Raw genomic sequence first — 23,576 nt, 5'->3', positions numbered from 1 at the left:
AAAACAACAACAACCCCAATTCAAATAGTTATAACTATTTGTTATATAACACTCCGTGCAGGAAATTGCGATGGTTGGAAGGGACCAGTCCAACCCCCTTCTCAGGCAGGAAACCCTATACCATTTCAGACAAACGATTAAAAATCTCTAATGTTGGAACACCCACAATTCTGGAGTCAAGGTGTACCACTGATTAATTGTTCTAACTGTTACAAAATTTCTCCTTAGTTCTAGGTCGCTTATCTCCTTCATTAGTTTTCATCCATTGCTTCTTGTCCTGCCTTCAGGTACTTGGAGAATGGGTTGACCCCCTCTTCAGTACAATACAAATCAATACAGCTTTTTAGTAAGAAGAACTTGCAATAATTCCAATCAATAAACATTGAGCGCCAGTATAGTGTACTGACTAAGATATTAGAACAGAGAGATCCAGGTGTAAATCCCCATTTGACTGTAGCACTCACCGAATGACCCTTACATTAGCTATTCTTTTTTAGCCCTATTCTTTATTTCTTAAAGCTGCTAGGATATGCCATTATCAGCTCTCAGAGAACAGATGGGATAAAAAAAAGTATTGACTAATAATAACAAGCATATGCAAAGAGTTCCATAAATGGCTCATCATAAACGGCTCATATGGAACAAACAGCGTCTGTTTTTGGAATAGAATTATGACATGCATTTTTCAGAAAGATGTTTTGAGATAGGACAGGGAAGAAGGGAAATAGGGAAATAACACAGCCATTTCAAATGGAACATGGCAACGAAGTAGAGGTAAGGTAGTAGAAAGGTAGTAGAAAGATTTGGAAAGCGATGAATGGGCTGATTTGATATCTTACACTTGAATTCATAATTGGAAGTCACAAACATCAAGAAAGACGGTACTGGAAAGATGGGAAAGGGTTTTTTTGTAACTGATGGGTTTCAAAGTATGGATTTAAGGTTAATAATTAATAGTATCACTTTTAAATATCACAAAAAATCATGTTCACATAGTACAGTTATTGCCATGCAAAAATATTTGCTTTCAAATCTTCTTCAAAAAATATTGTAGGTTTCTTTGACTCCGATTGCCTCAGGCACCATTTTGTACCTAAAGCGTTCCCTTGCTTTAGAAAACACATATTTTCTAGCATATGCTTTATATCACCTCACTGCTTATAATAGGCTAACAAATAGCCTTTTTATTTCTAAATCCTTTTCAGAACTGAATAGAACACGGGTGTCAAACTTGCGGTGTCATGTTGCCATCACGTGACATTATCACAATATTTTCTGCCTTTGCGGAGCTGGGGTGGGCGTGGCCTGCACATGACACATCTGCCCTGCGGGCCACCAGTTTGACACCCCTGGATAGAACTTGCAGGGACAGTGGTGCTTTTTGAGGGATGGTTGCCAGCCAAATCTGAATAAAGTAAATATAGGATTACAGTGCTGAACTCCTATCTTGGCAGAAATTTGCGGGCATGGTTGCATCTTCTTGGAGACAAAGTTTACTAAGATAAAACAGGACATTGTGCAAATAACTAATTTAAAGAGGTTACCAGGGATCCCATCTCCCCAACTCTAGTATGTAAATAATTTGTAAGGAAACAGTACATACACCAAGCGTACCAGCAGATAACTACATTTAACAAACTTTAAATGCAATGGACATTTCTGTCCCAATTCTCCATACCCTTGAACTAATGTAGCATCTGAAATCAGGCCAATACACTTAAGTTTAAGATATATTACATGATATTTATATAATGGGTATTAATTTACATAATTGCATAAATAATGGGAATGGCTGTGTATAACATATTTTCAGATTGAATGGATATTCAGAAATAAGACAGACTCCCTCCCCTGGAATGGTTTGTTAAAATTGAGATTTTACTTGAATACACAACTGTCTAGATTTGGACATTTCAGTAAAGTTTCACCTATACTATCTCTGCATAGATAAATATCAAGTATCCATAACTGAGTTCACACTCTATACTCGGTGTCAAACTCACGGCATCACAGTGGTATCATGTGACGTATCGGGACTTCCTCCCCTTCGCTAAACTGGGCAGGGGCGGGGCCAGCATGTGATGCATCCGGCCTGCGGGCTACAAGTTTGACACCTCTGCTCTATACTAAGCCATAGTTTGTTTTAAGTATGGATCACTGAAAAAGTCACAATGGCTCAATTGACAGGTTGTTGTATGACACAAACCGTACTTTACAAACTATGATTGGTTCAGCTCGAATGATTTCAAATATTCCATTAGCCAAAACAAGACAAATCATATTAGGGCTTAGTATAATGTGTGAACTCAACCACTGGATTGAATGTTGAAAGCGATTCCAATAAAGAAAAGCTGGAGAGAGAAAAGATTAAACCAATTCCTTTCCTCCTTACGACTCCCTGCATCCCCCACCCTACCCGACCAGACCTTGAAGATCTTCACACTCATATGCCCACAACTAATAATTAACTTTCTTCCTTTACAACAAATGGTAATCAGGATTCCTAGCATCATTATATTCTTTTTTTTCCCCTGTAGAAAGTGCACAGGATGAAACTTCCTGTGGAATAAAATGGAATAAAATGCTTACCTGAAGTGGTGACAAGGCAAATGGACTTAATCCTATTGGGCTTGGTGAAGAGGCTGAACCAATAAGTGGAGATGGAACAGGTGAGGGTGATTTAGATGGAGGATGAGAATGTGGAGTAAGAGATGAAGAAGTAGTAGCAGCAGCTGGTGAATCTAAGTGGATAACAGAAGTGTCATCACAAGGAGTTCTGGGTAACAGGCTAAACCACTGCCTGCTCTTTTCTGTAAGAGTCTTTAACAGTTGGTCATTTGAAATTAATGGAGAACTATAAAATTTCCCTGGCCCGATTGCCACAGGATTAAAAAGATGATTTGGATCAGATCGTTCATTGCTGCTTTGTGATAAGGTGGCCTGGTGGCTACACAATGAGGTTTTAGAGCTATTCTGATATGCCAACGAGCATCCATTTGCTGTGCTGCCATTGGCTTTAGTGGCCAGCACATCCGACTCGGGAGGCATTTTTGCTACTTCTAAAAGTTTGCTTAGCTTTGAGAAAGAGCCGGGCTTCTGCAGGAAGAGATTTGTGCTGTCCTTCTCTTTGACATCCTCTTTCGGATTACAATGTGTTGCACTTAAACAATTTAATTTTTCTTCAGAGGTGTCAAAAATTTCTTCTTTGATATGAATATTTTTGGCCTTTTTCAGCTTCTCTTTTTCTTTTGCAATTTCTTCCAGACCTGTAGGCATAGAAAGACCATTACTTAACTTACAGCCCAAACGGATTTGGTTTCCAGCTGTTTAAGCTGAAAAACCACATTCTCATCTTAAAAAAAACCCACCATACTCTTGATTTATAGAATAATTTTTAAGGTAGGATATTCATCTAGGATAAAATCAACAATGATAACCAAAAGAATATAACAAGCACGTATAAGGCTGATCATAATTTCATTTCAAGAGATGAAATAGAAAAACAATCAAAAGCTTCCTCTTAACATCTGAACTGAAAATGTCTGACACTTCAGCAGACAGAGGTACCAGACAGAAGAAACAGTCTTATTAAATGCATCACGCAAAGGGGATTCATATAGAAAAAGCCTCTTTTGCATGTTCTGATACATAAAACACACTTCACTGCTGGTAGAAACCTGAATAAGAGAGAAAGAGAAATGAATTTATACTGCACCTTAATTTTGGTGTCCTAACTTAAGCCATGGAGTACTGTTCTGCTTTAGTGATGCAGAATATTTAAAAAATAATAATACAAAGATACTCTTGTAGTGTTAACTAATTTTTTTCCAGAATTTCAAAATAAGGGATGAAGAAATGGGGCTGTGTGTAGAAAATAAAAACAACATGGATTTCACAAGTACCTAGGACAAAGTGAAATGTTCCCTAACCCATGGTTTAGTATCAGCAATGTTTGTTTTTGCAATGTTTTGTTTTTTTATAAAAATTCCCATTCTTTGGCACCCATCATATTTATGTTTTATTCAAGGAGTCTCAAGGGAAATTATTTTTACTTAATGCATTTATGTTTCCTGTGCTTGAATTACTTATTTTTAATTAACAATTATAAAGTGCCTTAAAATTAGGCAGTATCCTATTGTTAGGTTCAAATATCAGCATAAGGAATATTCTATTCGTTTTTGTTATCAAGCCTTTCCCCCTTTGTGTGTTCTTTATGAAAGGTGAGTACAATACATTCAATAACTGTGTTACTACTTGTATCACAACAGGCATCACCCAAATAAAAGAATGTGGATGAATGCATAACCAATTTATACCTAAAAATTCTCATAAAGGAAATAAAGAGGAGCAGACTCTTCCAGATAAATATCTGACAAATATTCTGAAATGTAAACTCTCCAGAATTCTATTAACTGTGTTCATAGAGCAGTTCCATTTTTTAAATAAAGCTTTCATTTATTTATCCCCACATTTCTCCACTCCTCCTTTAACCATGTGTCAACATCCATTAACTATTTCTTCACAAAAAGCAAAAAGAAAAGAGAGATTCACATAGAAAGGAGCAGACAGAAGGGGAAGGAAAGTGTTTGGTGCTTCCTCTCTCCCAATTTCAATCCCTCTTATGATAGTCCATTTGGGATACCTTTAGCACAGTTGATAATCACTTTTAAAGGGCATAGGGCCCGGTTTCTTGCAAGACTGCCTATCTTTGGGTTCTGCCAGTCCCATTAGATCCAGCAGAGCAGGTATTCTCCAACTCCCCTTGATGAAGCAATGTCACCTTGTGATGCCTAAGAAACATCCCTCCCCTATTATGGCACCTGCCTTGTAGGGAGATTTAATTTGTTCCAGATTGTAAATTTGGGATTATCAATAGTTCACAAGGCAACATAAAAGTGCATTCAATCCTTCAGTCAGGACTTACCAATATCAGCTTCTGGCTAAAAGAAAACTTTGACAGAGAAAAGCACGGACATTTTTTTCCAGAGTTCCCAGATCTAGCTGAGGATACAGTAACCTAGAGGTTAAGATGCTGGGCTTGTTGACTGAAAGATTGGCAGTTCGAGACCAAAGGACCGTGCAATGGGTTAGTTAAGTGGTGGTATTCAATTTTTTTTTACTACTGGTTCTGTGGGCGTGGCTTGGTGGCCATGGCAGGGGAAGGATGCTGTAAAATCTCCAGTCAGAGGTGGTATTTGCCGGTTCTCCGAACTACTCAAAATTTCTGCTACCGGTTCTCCAGAATTGGTCAGAACCTGCTGAGTACCACCTCTGGGGGAATTCCTATTCTAGCCCCAGCTCCTGCCAACCAGCCTTCTGTACACTTAGGCATATAGTCTTGACCATGGAAGTATTTTCAGAAAACGCTGGCTCCCTCAGCTAAGAAACAGAGATGAGCATCCGCCCCGCTCCACAAGTCAGACACCACTGGACAGGGGAAGCCTTTACCTTTACTTTTTTTAGAGTTAGCTCATTACCTTCTCCACTCTCCATGCCTTCAACAAAAATGCCCCCACATTGGGGCAAAATCCAGTATCGACGTCTGTAACGATCCTGGCCGAACATCATTGAACGTAAAGAGTGAGAAGCTTCAAATAGTTTTCTTCTGTACTGGTTTTGCTGCTGTTGTATAAAAAAAAACCCACAAGGTTATGCCAATGAATGACAGACAGTCCACCAAACTTTTTGGATATTGAAGTTGGTTCCACTGTCCTGTGTTTGAAAAACTGAAAGAGTCTAATTGATGATGACGTGTCACACTGGGCAAAATTAAAACAGATTGGAGAAGACATTCCATAAGCAAAATTTGGGCTTTTGTTACCAATTTCCAGAGAACAAAAGAACCAAAGATTTTCACTGACACCATGAAAACCAATGAAATATTACCAGTTATGACTTACAGCAAAGGGTGTGTACATCTAATACAGGGGTGTCAAACTCGAGGCTCGCAGGTCGGATCCGGCCCGCAGGGCACTTAGAACTGGCCCACAAGGCTGCCCTGGAAACAGTGAAGGATTAGCCCGCAGTGCCTTGGCCAGCGAAAACGGTGCAGGAGGCCATCACAGCCAAAAACCTGGCCCACCACAGGAGCCCCTGACACGAGTTGTGTTGAACTGGCCATGCCTCCCCTGGCCACACAACTCCACCCTTCCCCGAGGTCAAACACAACCCTGATGCGGCCCTCAATGAAATCAAGTTTGACACCCCTGATCTAGTACAATAAGCCAGGCTAATATGAGAAATTGTGGCTTTTATATGTAACTAACAAGATATTTTATATGGCCTTGAGATAAATTATGTAAAGGAGAACTTGTAGACAAAGCTAGCGCTCAGATGTCCACAGAGAAAGAGAAAAAGTTAACATGCTGAATGCCGTATTCTTGCTTCAGTTGAACAAATGGCAACAAATGCACATTAGACCTGAGAATATGCATGAGCACATGCCTCTCAAACTGGAGAAGTAGAGGATCAAAAATTATAGATAATACTTTTCCTTCTCTAAACTAATAATTTTGTCCGATTATAATTATTACTATAGATGGAATCAAAAAGTCACTTTCCATCTTCAAAAAAACCCAAAACCCATTAGCAGTTTGCAGCAGTTTTCCTTTGAGAAAGAAAGCCTATGTTATTTTGTTTTGAGGTTCTTATAATTCTGGTGAGTAGTATTAGTTAGAAGAGTAGCAGAAACAATGCATTAGCACATTCAAGTCTTCTAAAACACACAAAGATTGCTCTGGCTCCAGAATAGAGAGCACATTATGATCATATGATTCAAATAACAGATCCCAGTATAAGGCAATATAATGATTTTTTTTGTAGTGCTCTTTGCAGGCTTGTGTTAGCATCAAATATACATACAGCCCTGGGTTTCTGCCTTTTTATAATATCTCACAGATTTACATTCAGCCAGGTTCAAGAGCTTTCTTTCTTTATACTTTGTTATATCAACAGCAAATTGCTTCATCTTTCCTCACTTTCAAACAAGACTGAAATTTGGTTAAGACAATGAGGTAAAATCTGGTGAATGTGAGAACACTTTAAAAATAATTCTTGTCTACATTATAGTGACAGAGTAAAGTTTAAATTTATAGAAGTTCAGGTTACCTTAGTAAGTTTGTCAATCTGTTTCTCTAGTTCCTCAACACTTGCAGTTTGGTCTCCATCATCCTACCACCAACAAATAAAATGCGGCAATGCATTATTTTCTATATACTAATTGTGCTCACTATTATAAAACCAGAATTTTATGAAATATGCCTCAAACATTACAAAGGTGTTGCAATCATAAATATGTATTATGGATGTGGTCTCCAAATGGTATCTATTCTTTACAGCAGTTGTACGTAGGGAGACACAAGTATGTCAAAAAACTAATGATTTTTTAAACATATTGATTTCAGCAAGGCTAGAGCAGTATTGTACATGCAATGGCACTGTGGTTCATTCACACATCATACTGAGCCTTCACAGAATAGGCCATAAGTCTTGATGCACATAACACTAAGTCAGGGGTGTCAAACTCACATCGTCACGGCAGCATCACATGACATATTGGAACTTCCCCCCCCCTTTGCTAAACTGGGCATGGGCATGGGCGTGGCCTGCATGGGACGCATCTGGCCCATGGATGGGGAGTTTGACAGCCCTGCACTAAGTCATAATGGGCAACTGCATATCGTTAGTCAAAAACCGAAAAACTGAATGGCAGTTTATTTTCAGCAAAGGACACAATAAATTCTTCCCTCCTATGCCTCTACATAGTTGGTAAAAAAGAAATGTTGATGTTACAATCAAACAAATTCTTGTCAAAAGTTTTAGCAATTTTTAGTCAAGGTTTTTCATATAACACTACATTAAAGACACATACACTTTATAAAAGTCAACATAAGTTATCTAATGTATCATCAACACCTACCTCATCTTCGCAAATATCTTTCTTTCCTTTTTTATCATCTTTGTCATCATCTTCTTCCTCATCTTCATCCACTTGATCATCACTATAATCATCGTCGTCGTCATCATAATCACTCTCCCCTCCCTTCCGTCTCCTCTTTCGGCCTGGCGTGGGCGTACCTAGTGAATGGGGTTCTTCTCCTATATCACCTCCTCCTGTGACATCTCGCTTGCCTGTTTTCTTAGCATGAATGATTCTAAGCCTTCAAACACATGGTAGACAAACAGTATTATGGAGTATTGCTAAAATATACATATACATAGTTCCTCACATTTCCCTGAGAGGAAATCATTCACCTTAGGTATTTGAATCATTTTTGTCACATAATTTATTGCAGTTACTGAATCAGCACTTGAGAAATGTAATTCACCAACAGAACCATTTTTATTGAAGGTATAAATTTATTTGGCAAGAGCTTTAAAATGCTTTGATTTTATTTGCTGGGAATCATCACAAACCACAAAATCTCTACTCTTATTTAATTCTTCACCAACTATTTTAGGTCTAACATGAATGCTACTGTATAAAATTCTGCTATAACAGCTAGGAACAACAGAAAGGTTTCCAGAACCTTTTCTCTAAGTTGAAGAAACAAGTATATAGCTGTATTCTTCTTCTGGTCGATCTTAATCTCTGTAACCTCTTTCCAGACACATTTTTAAAAACAATGCTAATTCTAACCAAAATCTGATGCTTGGATGTAGATTATATGAACACAAATCATTTTACAAGTGTCTGTCTGCATATTACTTTATATGATCTGTTATTAAGCATTAATCTTGTAGCACTCTGGTAGCAGAAGCCTTAGTTTCATGTTTATGAAACAAAAGAAACTTACATACCAGTAAGTACAGTTGTGGTAGCCCTTCATCTCTTACCCTACAAAACAAGATTCCATACAGCAGATGTTACAGCTCTAACTACCAGGAATCTAACAGGCAAATTATTTTGAAACAGCCTATTCAGTACTTCAAAGCCAGGCTGCACACACCCATTTAATATTTTGGCATGTAACAGAATTTAAGGAGATATGAAAATGTGTGTTTTTGAAAAGGCAAGGATTTTACAAGAAAGAAAAGAAAGGAGAAAGAGTACGGATTAGGATGACAAAAGTAGATAAATTATGATACTTGAATGCTTCTATGTATTTTTTTCAGTTTCCTTTTCTTCCTTTCTTCGCCCATCCTACAAAACAGTATTCCATACAGCAAGTGGGTATGATGCAGTGAAGCTGGCTTCTTAAAAAGCAGACTGGAACAAAGCCTATGATTTTAAAAAGAACTCAACTGGAGGATGTTTATCAACAGTAGTTAAAGAAAGATAAAAGGATGACTTAAAATGTTTAGCTATCCTGAGTAAGCTCTTTTTATAACACAAAAGATGAAATTCACTTTTAATGTTCTAATTTGCAAATAATTAAATGCCCACTGCTTGACCAATGACATATTAGGCTGAAATTTTATACCACAACATATGCCTTAAGTAAAATGATAGATATCTCTAGATTAAATATCTGCACCAGTATTAAATCACTGAAAAAATAATTAATGATGCATTTTGTACTTGCCTCCCTGACAAAGTTCATTAAGCATTCTATTCTAAAATATTATAGTTCAGCATAAGTAGTACTAGAATAGATCAGCCATCTCAGTGAAGGTAATTAAAACAGTAACAAAAAAATTAAAAACCCAAATGAAAAACTTGCATTGATAGTCAAAGAGTCTGACAAAAAGTGCCACTTGATCTTGATTTTCTTCCCAAAGATCTTCTACTGATCTATTGCTATGTTTAAACAAACTCTACTGCTGCTAGCCAATATATTTTACTTCTCTCTACATTCAACTAACAAGAGTAAACTAAAAAGACAGTTCTGGCAGTATGCAATTACTTTCACTTGCCCTTCCTAACCCCAAGTAAAATAACTGTTTCTCTCCCAATCATTTACTTAGAAGGCTGAAATCACAGCATCAACAAAGACAGCAAACAGCTGGCCTGATGTTTTCAACAAAGTTCTAGTCCACGGAGAAACTGCAACTTTCTTATGTTTTTGCCAAGGAATACCTATGGTCAGAGCCCAATATAGTAGTTTTTAAAAATCACATGCTTCTCTAATATATTTATTCTAGCTCATTATCACACTCCAAATAGCATAGGGCTTTTATCATTAAAATAATAACATGACCCAATATCGAGACCTTTCTAACTAACGGAAGCATCTTATGGTAGTGTACAAAACACAAGATTGGACTCTGGCCAAAAGCACTGAATTAAAATGTTTAGTTGGTCCATAAAACTAAATGGATGAACATGGGAAGGTCAACATCTCGTAGTTTAATCAACTATATAATAATCTTAGATTTTGGGGGAAGAAACAGGGACACAGTAAATGAACTTTGGGAGGACAGGCAGAATAAAAATATAACGTAACTTTTTCACACTCAAGAGATCATGAAAATACATGCTTAAGTAAGTCTGATGGAAAAGAAAAAGAAAGGTAAGTATGAATACTAATCAGGTGCATTTTATGCCTTCTACTAATCAGGTGCATTTTATGCCTATTGTGAATGAATGCCAGAATTTAATATTTAATAAAAAAATTATCATTTTCTATAGCTAAGAATGGTACACATCATACAAAAATCTGAAGGATCTGAACACTTGCTGTCTTAAGATTGACCAATGAAATACTTTGCCCTGTAAGACTTCAACGGATGCAAAATGAAATTATTTCAGCTCATCCTCATGACAATAATGAATGAATAGTGAAAGAGAAATAGCTGCATCACATACGATGGGAATGAGAAGCTGAGAATCACAAAGGAAAGATTTAGAAAAATAAAATTTACCAGTTTTTTTTAAAGTAGAGCTAAATAAAAGAAGAGAAGCAGCTATGCTCCTCAAATCTAGTACTGTACTTACATTTGTTGAAAGGACAGTTAAGAGAAAACTGAATTCCCCACTAAGTGAGAAGCCTCCTTGCATGAGGGACTGCGGGGCAACTTCAAATGTTAATTAACTCATGGTTAGGGTGATTTAGTACACGATTTTTATATGAGTTAATTATTACAAGGGCCCCACAGTTATACTGATGAACACGGTATGAATTTGGAGCCAGTATCATTAACAGAAATTTACAGTCAAGATCTTTTTTCTTCCTGTAATTTGCTTTATATATATATATATATTTTACTTCTTCTATCTCCCTCCTGTAGCTCTCCTTTATTTCTTCTTTCTTCAGCGGTGCATTAAAATGAGTGGGGAAGGAGAAATAGGGTTAGAAATACAAATACTGTAAGAATGCCTTGATTACTATACAAGAAAGAAAAGTGACTAAAGAAAAGAAAGTGGAGCCTGGCTATGTATAGCACAGGGCTACACAACCCCTTGTGATTTACAATTACTTTCCCTTCAAATTCTATGGTAGACTGAGCTGTTATACTTGCTGTATGGAATTTTGTTTTGTGCAATGGAAAAAAAATGGCATCCTTAAAAACTTGACTACTTGTTTTGTAGCAAACCAAACTACCTCAATATTGGCAAGTATATCCCAGATGTACCACAAGAAATATTTAAAATTATATGACAAACTGTGAGGTATTTTAACCATTACCTAAATAATTTGCAATTCTAAAGATGATCAGAACAAAATAACTTGACCCTATAAATCCTCTTTCAGAAATAAAAATGCACAATTGTTCCAATCAGATTTTATAATGCCAAAAAAAAATATCTCACCCCAATTTATTAACTCCACAAACCTTCAAGCAAGAAACAAATTTATTTCTTACAAGTTCCATAGTATGGATTTTTTCCAATTTGAGTCCTTCTAATTCACAACCTTTTTTTTTCTTCAAGGGACTATCAACAATAAGTTACATACTTTAAAAAAATAATTTCCCATTTTAATTAAATAAATGAAATGGCTACTTTATTTTACATAGCATGAGATTTGTTTTTGCAAATAAGCCACACAACAAATTAAACAGAAATGGTAAGTCCTGGAATATTTTAGAGAAGTATTACTTACTTCCTAAGTTTGCCTTCAACCATCCACTTATCTCTTCTTAAATTTGACATATAATCTATATTCTTCTCTATTTCGCTGTCAAAGCAGAAAACATTAATTACTCAGGCACAATTTATTGCATGACATGTTCCAAATATATTTAATATCTGAGAAAATATTTCATTACTCAAATTTACATGCTACTTATTCAAACTAGTATGAGTCAAGAATAAATAAAACGTTCAGTTTAATGATGACAAATAAGTACAATTATTTCAGTGGAATGTGGTTGGAGAAACCTGTTCTTTTAAGAATGATAGCTTTTGGTTGACTCTGCTAACTCTTGTTGCTACAGAGGTTCAGTCAGAAGTTCAAACCTATTACTGATCATTTTATTAGCTTCACCAGAAACATGCACAGATAAATTTCTTACCTTATAACACTTTTGCTACAGGCTAATTCATTAACAAGGAAAGCAAGTACGGATGCTTTCTGAGCTGGGGTGTGTGCCTGAAAAGCTTTGGTTTTCAAACTCTCTGTGAGTTCGGTTTGCCCACAGTGACCTTCCATAAATATCTGCAGTATTTCGGACACATTATCTCTGTTGATGCCCACATTCAACAAATGATCCCCGAGAATTGTTTTGGCCTAGAGAAAAAAGTCTGCTTGTAAATAATTGCACTCCATGCACAGTAATGACAGCACATATGTAATACAGCTTTCTGTTACTTGATAACAAAAAAGAAAAAAACCAAACAAAATACAAGCCATAAACCAGAGGCACTACCATCTATTAGCTTGGAACCTATTACTATTTTATTTTTGCTGCCAGCCAACACAGAATCAATATATTATCCTTAATTTTTTTAAACATTTATTTATATTGAAATATACAGGAGACTTAAAGACCTTTCCCAAGCAACTTCCTGGCTGTGGAAGTGGGGATTTGTGGTATCTTGCACAGAAAGGTAGATTCAAGACCCCTAAACTAAGTTTAAGAAAAAAGACATTCAAAGAAACCTAGAATAAAATAAAATTTGGGAATTACCCAAGGAGGTAGGCAGAAGTTTGGAAATAATTGGAAAATAATCTAAATATGTTGAAACTAAATGCAACAGACTAACAAAGTGGTATCTGTTGAGGTGATTTGAAAATCCACACCATTATTTAAGCCCAGATATAAAAAGACACATTACTGTTACGTATTAGTAAATGTTAAACAACAAACTCAGATTTGTCATCTATTATACTCCAAATGTGTATGAAATACAGCATCCTAAGTTCTATACAGTCCCTTCATTGCTAAGTGAGCGATACCGGAGTTCTAATTGCATTTAGCATCAGCCAATGGACAGAGAAAGATTAGGAGATGTGGGGAAGCGTTTAATAAGATTTATACTTGGATTTTAAGAAATGACTGATCCTCCAACAGAGTAACAGAGTTGGAAGGGACCCTGGAGGTCTTCTACTCCAACCATCTGCTCAAGCAGGAAACCATATATCAAATCCCAACCCTAGTCAGTGTGGTCAATGGTGTAGGATGATAGGAACTGCATCTCAACAAACAGAAAAATATTCAGTTATGTGGTACAACCCATAAAGTATATGTACTGTACTACCAACTGAATATTTGCCCATGATACTGTAAAAACATTACCGTAAGATCAAGGATAGTATAAGAGTACTTATTACCTTGTATCCTGTTATTAATCCTGGATCACAAATTGCAGCCGAGAGCAACCTCACCAGCAGATCTTGTATTTCTCCCATGCTGTCTCCTATGTTCAACAGTCCCTCTTGCAGAACATTTAAACTTGGGACATCCAGATTCACATCAAAGCCAAGAACTTTGCCAAAGTTGCTGAGGAACTGTACCACCATGAGACAATCTGAAAATGTGCTTCCCGAGAGAACCAGGCCTGGAATGCGAGGCAATTCTGGCAAGGGCTAAAAAAGAGGGAAAAAAACCCACATCTTTTGCATCCTATAGCGCTTGATTTTTGGCAAATTATTCCCAAGGAATGTAGCCAGCATCCAAAGGTTTGTATGTTTCAAAGTGAATAATGCAGACTATCCAGCCTGCAAAATAATTGGTTGAGCGAGTGTTTCAAGCAAGCATTCCAATCAAAATGAATACGCGAAATTCTAGATTTGCTCATTAGACTTCCTTCCCAAATTCAAAACAGATGAAACAGGGCAAGAAATTTCTAACCACAAACAGGGTATCAATGACTTGTGGATAAATGGATTGAAGCCTCATTTATTTGTAGGGATCATATTTTAGACCCAATAAGTCTTCTCTGAAGAAAAAATAGGAGCCCTTTGCATTTGTAATCTGGTTATTATGAAAGCTCAGGTTACCCATATGTTACTGCTAAATTATTATGCTTGACTTTGGCAGAAGGAGGCAATTACTAAATATACCAAGAATAACTATAACAATTTGATTTAGTTAAAGTTAACATTAAATCAAATTAAATCTAGCTTTTATTCTGACTCAAAGGCTAAGTGTGATTTTCAAACCCAAAAAGGTTGCACAAGCATGCCGAGCTAAAGCTGCAGCTGACAAGGTGCCCATTAACTAGCTGTGCTAAGAAAGTAGTAAACCACTTTCTTCATGCTTGGCTTTTATCTAAAAATGTCTGTTTATCTCCTTTAGTTGTGAAAGTGCAGTACATGAGAAAACAAATAGGCCATAATCTATTCAGCTGCTTTGTAAGGAATCATACATTTAATAATAATAATTAAAATACATTTGGCTACAAGCTATTTCTGGCTATTATACACTTATTTCTTACCATCTTAAGTCCTCATTGCAGAATTTTGGCAACAAGTCTAGCCTTTTGTTTGAACAGGAAATTAGACCAGCAGTCATACAAGGCGTCCAGGCATGGAGCTAAAGCAATACTCCCACATGTCTTCAATGCATGAGTTTTTATATTGAAAAGGGAAAATAACTAAGCTTCTGAAATAATGCTAGAATATCGTACATTGCATTTTCCTAAAATGTTGATGAAGAAAATAAAGAACAAATACTAGGTGCAGTGTATTCTAGCAACAGCAACCCAGATTTGATCATTAAAGAGCTGTTCCTGATTATTCTTAAGATAAAATATTTAAACCTTGTTGTCCATTTCACCCAGCAATAAGCCTGATCTGAAGTCTAAAACAAATCACAAGCTGGTATATGTTGTGGGTAGGAGCAGAAAAGAACAATCAACGGGTTTGACCATATTGGTGTTCAGAGTTCTCTACTAACCTACAGACAAGCGCTCTTTAGGACATGCTTAGCATGCAATTGCAAAGGTTAATAATGTCTAGTGCAGTATGGTACCCTGCTATAAACATTCTATTATGTACTATTATAGACTGTCTTCAGTTTATGATAACCATTAGTTTAAAACTGCAAGGTACGTTTTGGATCAAAGTCAGATAAAAGATTAAAAATAAAAATAAACCAAAAAAATATTTTTTACCCATCATCTCCTATTGAATAGCACCTGAAACCAAACTGACCTAGACAAGTGGAAAAATCTAATTTTCAAATTATGCTGCATTGTGGTTTGTGTTCTAAGGAACAGTGACTTTCCCTAAAGAAAAATGTTTTCCTTCTGCATCCTGCAAGGTGTGACTATTCACCATGGAACTGATAGTCCAGAAAAATTCTGAGAAGCTATGAGTGTAAGAGCTATGCAGGATCAGACGAAAAATATTCTTGTTCCCGAAAGGAGGCAACCAAATGTCTCTCAGAATTCCCAAGCAGGGTATAAAGGCAAGAACTTAAAGAGGTATACTGGAAACGAGCAGAGAGAGTTTGAACAAACAGCCCAAACATTACAATGTTGACTACTAAAATACAGGAAAAAAAAAAGAACCATACCACATCCCAATATGTGCTTTAGTGTAAATGCCGGTCATCCTGAAACACTGACATAATATGATCAAGCAATCTAAAGTAAAATGGGCATAATTTTAAAAGGCAATAAAGTAAAAAGAAATTGCTACAACAATAAGAGAGGAAGGAAGGAGAAGCAGCAAAGCAATGAAAGGTACATTTTACATGATTTTAATTACCTTCTGGTCCGCTAAGCACATATCTTCATTAGGCTTCTTTAGCTCCTTAGCCATTTCTAATTCTAATCTACGCTGTTCCAGTTTTCGTTGTTTGTTTAATCTTTTTTCATCACGTTTTTCTTGTTTTAACCGCTCTTTCTCCTTGAGTAGCACAGGATAGATAAAACAGAATTAACCCCCCTGTATAGTCCACTTCCAAAGGAACAATTTAAGAATTTGAAAAGCAATAATCTTAAATCTTCACCTCAGAAATTAAAACATTTAGGTTAAATGGGGATGGGGGTGTGTGTCACACCTGAACTTTAAATACACAAAAGACCAAATCTTGCAAATGAGGTCTGCCACAGTAGGTTCTGCAGGAAGGTGCTACTATCAGTCAACTCTGGAGTCTATTTTCAAGAGCATGAAGGAATTCTGTACTGTGAGAATACAAACAAGGGCTGCACTACATACATATAAGTGCACTGAAAACTCTTAGGCTTAATTGAGGCAGAGTTTCTAGAGTTAGCAGCATGATACATTCTTTTTAACATCTCTACTTTTAAATGAATTGCTATGTGATAAGAGTATGAATACATTTGATTCAGTACCAAATGCACATTCAAGGTCAAGGTATACTGGAATTCTGACATCTGCCAGAAGACTGGTTCCAACTTCATAGGAAGCTGCAGGGAGACATATGTGTGTAAACATCCCTCCCGCCCTGAAAATACACGACAGCAAACAAAAGTGCTAATAGAGAAGTTCTAATTTCTAATTAGAATGGGACGGAGGATCTGAGCCACTATTTTCATTCACTGTTTTTCCAGATAAAAAATATTATCCCAGTAGCCTAATATGATGCATATTACTTTACTGGTCTACTTCTTTCATTTTAAATCTGAAACCACCTGTAATTATTTGTACAGTATTTTCACTTGTAATGATATGTGAGATTGACCGTTGGAAGAGCCACAGGCCAGACAACTGTCTGATACAGTAAATGAAATCTGACTCCGCAGATGGAATGGGGGCATGGCAAATGTCTTCAAAGGAACTCTCCCTAGTTTCTTGAACAGTAAAGATGAGGAGGAAAGAGATGCACTTTTAGACCTGCAAGAACCCGTTAATGTAACTTTACAATAAAGCAGAGCTAGTACTTCTGGGTGTGCTTCTTGTCTGGGCTACCTTGCCAGGCTGACATTAACAGAAGAAAAGCACTTGACTCAAAACAGAGAAGCATGGAAGCAAGAGGACTCTCCTAGTGATAAGGCCAAACAAAGAATGACTTTCCCCTACGACCTCTCCTTAATCATGCTGCAGTTGACAATGATGACTTCTGGGCCAAAGCAAATCACTGCTGGATTGCCAAATTTGCACTGAAGCTGACACGTAGGCAAAAAAATTGGCACAGAGAACACAGGAGATGGCCTGACAGTCCTACAATGCCTGCTGTCACCCAGCGACAGCAAGTAATCCAGATTCTCAGAAATCTCCGCAGAATAGGATTCTTTATCCCCAACACATTGTCTGGGGTCATGTGCATCTACCTATCCTTCCCCTGCCTCATTTTTTTTTACAGCTTTCACTTTGCAGGGGGAGAGATCAAGCAAAAAAAAAAAAAAAGGAGGCTCAATTTGTTCTCATTGTGGGTCTGAGTTTTGTGTGATAGGGTACAATGCCAGTCTGTGAGAGCTGAGCAGATAGATTTAAATTAGGGCTGTCAAACTCGCGGCCCACAGCCCAGATGAGACACGCATAGGCCACACCCATGCCCGGTTTAGTGAAGGAGAAAAAAGTCGTGATATGTCATGTGACAATGCCATGACATTGTGAGTTTGAGACTCCTGGTCTAAATGATCACATAAAGCAGGCAGTTTATAGGCTTTAACACCTAATAAAAGAAACTTTGCTGGAAAATCCTGAATATACTGATTTAAGCATTAAAAATCTACCTACTGAAGATATCAATCCTATACTTGTCTATTCACTGATTTCGGCAGGATTTCTTCCCAAATAAAAGTATATAAGATTGAATCTAAATATCATTGTCAATTAATGATTGCCCTGTTTAGCAATTGTTTGAAGTGATGAGGTCACTGAAAAAAAAATTCATGCCCAATCCTTGAAATTACAAGTGTTGAGTGTTCCTTTGGTCACATAATTGCAATTCGGGTACCTTGTAACCAGCATGCATTTACGATAATCACAGTGTCCGGAAATCACACGATAACCATTTGCGACTTGCACAGCTGGTTTCCAAACAGCAAAATCAATGGCAGTATGATCACCTCATGGTCATGTGGTGTCTGACCTAATGACCAGAGATGGTTTGCTTAATAACCACAATAGGACTGTGGTAAGTCTGGTGCTGTCACATGATCTTCCCCTTGATAAGCATGGCATTTAGTGTTTCTGGTCCCCATTAAACGAGGACTATCTGTTTTAAGTAACCAAAAAAAAAAAAAAAAGCTTGTTCTAACTGTCATTATCTATGAACTTTTGCTCCCAAAGTAGTATGTATATGCAATATTTGCTCCTATATTTCAATTACAGGCTAATGCTAATATGGCGTGAACCTTAAGGAAGATAAGCTGGCCGCTCACAGGGTCTATGTAAGAAGTTGGGACTAAGAAGATGCTGTATTGATCAGTTCCTGGAAGGCAACTGGACAGGTAAACATAGAATGATAAAAGGTCTATTTACTCCCTCTGCTAAGCATTGGTTATCTCTGCCAGAGTTACTATTTATTGTAAGGAGAGAGAGAGGGATAGGTGTGGACGCCAGCTTCATGAGTAATGGATGCCCTTCGATATCCCAATGACATCACAGATTTTCCAGCAAATCCTGCAAAAAGAACCTTGCAGCCATCCTTCTTGCAGCTGTGCTGCAGGTGGTGTACTATTTCATCTGTTTCCTCATGCCTCCTGAGGTTTTGCCTATCTCTTTGAAGCACCGGACTCCTATTCCCCTTTGTTTTCTGGATGCAACTGCAATACGCACAAGAGCCCACTGAGTTTTGGCTTGTTCATGTTTTTGCTTTTTGAATGGATGTAACCACCGGGGTGGGGTAGGGGAGAGAAGCTTGAAAAGCTGGTCCCCAAGAGAGAAAATGAACAGTGCTTTTCCCTTGGGTATCATGCAAAGAAGTCTTGCATTGCAAAGCTACAGTGTGAACGATGCACTAATGCCAGACAGTCTAGAAATGCCCAGTATATTTATGCATGCATAGGCAGTCTGCACCCTACTGCATTCTTGGCTGAGCAGAATTGTATTCATTAAATTTCAAGGCAATCTGTACCTATTATTTGAACATGGGGGGAACTGCTTAAATAACCCATATTGCTGTAGCTTTGTATTGCCCAGGGGAGCCATTATGCTGGGTGGGTTGGGCAAAACAGAACCTACGGTGGAAGGGAAACCGACCTGGCTTGCTTCTAAGCTGTATTGTTTATTCATTCCTGCTGGGCTCGAAAAATTATGCTTAATCATCCTGCAGCATTACTTACCTCCTCTTCCAATTAATAAAACATTCTTGGCTTCTGCATTTGGTTTTATCGATTTTAAACTGTCAAAGCGTATACACAGGACACTTAAAACTGAAAGATGAGTTTTGTTAAGTAAGTAAAACTAGGTCTAGATTCCCCATGGTATGTTCAATAGGCAACCAGGTGGTATAAATCTTCAATCATGGAATATTCAGAGCACAAGACTCACTCGGGTGCTGTGAATTTAATTCTGCTTTCAAACTGCTTATTAGACAACTTCCAAAACCTGAGATACGCTTCCATATTATGACTGCCGACAAAACTGCTGACAGCGCTGCTTAGTGATAAATGCATGTTTAACAACCTTTTGTTGCTTATTGATCCTCTGAGAGTTACTTGGGGGTGGGTGGGGGAGTTGGAGGGAAGGAAGAACCAGTGGTACAATTGTAGCACTTTGTTATAGAGTTCATAGAGGCAAAATGAAGATAAATTTCTGGGTGCAGCCTTCTGAAGATTTAGTGGCTCTAAGAAAAAAGGCAGAGACTTGAACAAATATGAGAGAGAGAGAGAGAGAGAGAGAGAGAGGGGGGGACACACCTACTGACTGATTCTCAACTGTTCAAATTTCCAGAATCAAAGATCATTCAACAGACTGTGAATGATCAAGGCATTAATTCACAGAAGTTTATCTTTCATAGTATTTGAAGTTAAATGCTATTGATAAGGTGTTTTTAACCTTTGAAATTAATTAGAATTGATATAGATTCTTTTCAGCTGTAAGTACTTAAATATGTAGCTATATTTGATTTATTAATCTTTGCTTTCAATGTTTTCAGCTGAGTTTAAAAGGCTGCTGGTTTTTGAAATTAAATTTTTAACTGAAGAATATTTTAAGCATGTTTAATTAATCAACCAAAGTATTAGTGATATATTAGTTATGTTGCACACTGTATTTGAATCTAATTTCCTTTGCTTTATTTTATAGCCTATGCACAATGATCATACAGTATGGCCTGTAATTATTAACTCTTACTATCTGGCAATGCTGAGAGAAACATTTTATTAAATTTCAGCTTATACTACAGATTCTGGAACTGGCAATAATTTGGAGAACGGTATGTTAATAATTTCACAATTTTCACCTTTAGTTAAGGTTTTTCACATTACTGTTTTCCAAGCAACTTTCCCCACATACCCTTACTCATTGCAGACATTGGAGTGTGTCTTTGAGTTCAGAACTTTGATTCATACAGAAACTGATTACAATTCATGCATGCTCACCATGAAAAAAAATCTAGATCAATTTTGGTTACTATATGGATAGGAGACCACCAGGAAATCCCACTACTTACAGTATATACTATTGCTGAAAACTGTATGGAGGTGCCTTTACAGACACTATGAGACAAGGCTAATTTGAAGAAGTGTTTCCTTTTTAAGTTCTTTATAGCTGCACTACACAGGAAAATCAAGCTGATTAAATTGCCTTCCAGTTCTTATTTTCATTGAAGCATCCCTGATTACTCTCCAGAAAATCTAATATTGCCTAAAGTTTAAATACTTGTTTATTATATTTGACAGTGTCTGACTGTACTAGAATGAATAAGAGTTCCTTCTCCCAGTAAACAATTGTGATTCTGAACAAGACTGTGTCTTGGTCCCAATCCAGGTCAGGCCCCTACAACAGCTACTAAAAAAATCAGCCACATCAAACAAAATGACACTAACTGAAATTGCTTTGTGCACATGCTATGCCAAATGTAACCCAGAGTTCCATTTGTTTCTTTTATCTGACAGATTAGATCAAGCAAGTAGGGGAATAAGCAATTATAATTATCATTCATTTTGGAGGTTTGCACAAAAGTCACAGAGGAAAATATTCTGCATTGGGTTTGTGGGGAGCGGGAAGGCAAAATCTGCTAACTTAAGGAAGGAGGGCAGGGAATAAGACTGCATTTGCAGGTAAAATTTAAGAGCATGAAATGACCTAATTGCAAAATGAAAGTAGATTTACTGACAGTAGGTAAGCTATCACTTGTCCTTAAGCAGTTTGATTAAAACTCTTTTTTTAAAAAAAATAGAAATTATTGGAAATATTGGAAGGGAGGAAAGGAAACAGAATCAGTCTATATCAGACTTTAATACTCACTTCTGCTTTTTTACGTGCTTCCATAGCTTTCATCAGCATCACATGCTGCCTTCTTCTTTCCCGTTCCTATTAAATCAAATCAAATTAGAACAAAGTACTATTGAAAGCAAGAGTTTATATATTTTTTTTATTAATTATTTTCCAGAACTCAACAGGACATGTTTAGCATTAACAGACAAGTCAGGGTGTATGCTAAATAAAAAGTATAGCAAGTCTGTGCATGTTTTAGTTCAGGTTTAGAAAGCAAATACAAGTACAACTGAAAGCAAAAAAGTAAAGCGATGAACATGGAGACAGTGTAAAACAGAAGCATACAGATTTACTTATGGTCAGTTGTGAGGCTCCTTCAGAAGCTGGCCGAACAAAAAGCATAATGGTTGGCTGGAACAGGTCAGTTACCTTACATCTGCTGTAATAGGAAGTTTGCAGTCGCTCGCTGAATGGCCAATTAAATTTTAGAAAATTGTAATGCAGATACTTTGGAAAATAACCTAAAGTTACTTTTCTAAAAAAGATTCCAAACCATTTGGGCTACACATTGGCTGTAATCATTCATTTGGGTATGTGTTGCTGAGGATACAATTAACATTGACAGCCAATCATTAAAAATCAATCTGTTGGTTTAAAAGCTAGTGTCCAATGAAGTAGCCATATTTGAGCAGGAATGCGAAGAGATAATCCTCTGAGTTGTCCCTCTAAGGCAAGGCTGTCAAACTCGCAGCCCGCAGGCTGGATGTGTCATGCACTGGCCTGGTTTAGCGAAGGGAAAAAAGTCACGATACGTCACATGATGATACCCCATGACGACGTGACTTTGACACCCCTGCTCTAAGGCAAGCGAAATACGCTGCATCCAGGATTACGTTAATGTGGAGTTAATCCTGAACTACAACACAATGGGGCAGAGGGGAGAATTGCAAAGGTTTGTCTATGGATCAAAATTGTGTGGGTTTATTTTAATATAGCCCAAAGACTAGATACTTTTAGTAATTTAAAACTGAGTTGTTTTTTTTCAATTGCACAATGCTGAAGTAATTTGAAAATCATATCTCTCTTTGATATTAACGTTAAGTAAATTGAACATGTGCACAAATGGCCTAGTGAAAATCATGGATAATCTATTTATACTTTGAAAAAGAAGTGTAAGGATGGTGTGAATTTGAACCCTCGCTACGTTCAGCAGTCCAACTTGATACTACAGCAAAGAAGATTCTGTTAACAAGGCAACAGCCTCACAGGTGGCTCAGATGGGTCAATTTATAGTTAGGTTTCAGGTAAGTTGTGTTCTTTTCTTTTACAGACAAGACAAGCAGATGTATGCAATGCACTGTGCTGGAAAGCCATGCAGCAGTATGTAATATGACAGCAGCCAGTGCTACATTTTATGCATTGCTATGACAACCATATCACAACCAAATCACAATGCGGTGTTAGATGTACAAAAGTAAACATACCCATACCATATCTAGTCTATGCCTCTCCAACTCCTGGTAGAAAGAGTTGGCACAATATTATGAAACAGAAATCACAGAGTCAAAAAACCACTTTATAATTCCCCTCTCCTCCTCCTCCTCCCGCCCCCATCATCCCATCCCAAAGCAAAGCTTTTTACCCATAACATGAATGAAAACATTGAAGTAAAACATCTACGTATATTTATACTTATTCAATTAAAATAAGTATATATCATATAGGGGAGAATATTTGAAGATTTGTCCTCCAAATTCTTAAGGTGTTCATTCAAAACTAGAATTTCTGTTTCTTTAAATTAAATTCTGGATACATACCTGATGTTTCAGAAGGACAGCTTGCTGTCTCCTCATTTCCTTTTCCTTGAAATATGAAGAAAAAAATCAAGTATCTGATAAATGTTACTATCAACAAAAGATGACTTTTCTATCATACTGATGAAAGTCAAAATTC

General features: G+C 37.0%; 1 protein-coding gene across 35 annotated transcripts in view; it reads right to left on the bottom strand.

Annotated features, from left to right (window-relative positions):
- BAZ2B (bromodomain adjacent to zinc finger domain 2B) overlaps nt 1-23,576 on the bottom strand; it is a 233,378-nt gene that overhangs the window by 17,191 nt on the left and 192,611 nt on the right. For 20 of the 35 annotated variants that reach the window (XR_015740773.1, XM_087920145.1, XM_087920148.1 and 17 more), the window contains 11 exons: nt 23,441-23,485; nt 23,108-23,140; nt 21,654-21,719; nt 16,038-16,178; nt 13,656-13,910; nt 12,397-12,611; nt 11,985-12,059; nt 7,919-8,159; nt 7,108-7,170; nt 5,478-5,622; nt 2,590-3,266 (listed from right to left, as the gene is read on the bottom strand). Coding sequence is in view for 34 of the 35 variants with exons in the window: in XM_087920145.1 (XP_087776271.1) it covers nt 2,590-3,266; nt 5,478-5,622; nt 7,108-7,170; nt 7,919-8,159; nt 11,985-12,059; nt 12,397-12,611; nt 13,656-13,910; nt 16,038-16,178; nt 21,654-21,719; nt 23,108-23,140; nt 23,441-23,485 (1,956 nt within the window). In the remaining variant the exon portion in view is untranslated. The remainder of the gene's footprint in view (nt 1-2,589; nt 3,267-5,477; nt 5,623-7,107; nt 7,171-7,918; nt 8,160-11,984; nt 12,060-12,396; nt 12,612-13,655; nt 13,911-16,037; nt 16,179-21,653; nt 21,720-23,107; nt 23,141-23,440; nt 23,486-23,576) is intronic. The other 15 variants (XM_087920141.1, XM_087920133.1, XM_087920151.1 and 12 more) reach the window with 2 other exon arrangements.

Source organism: Pseudonaja textilis, chromosome 1 (genome assembly GCF_049901715.1).
Source record: "Pseudonaja textilis isolate UNSWEBS1 chromosome 1, rPseTex1.2, whole genome shotgun sequence".
Taxonomy (NCBI): Eukaryota; Metazoa; Chordata; class Lepidosauria; order Squamata; family Elapidae; genus Pseudonaja; species Pseudonaja textilis.
This window is presented reverse-complemented; position numbering and strand designations above follow the sequence as displayed.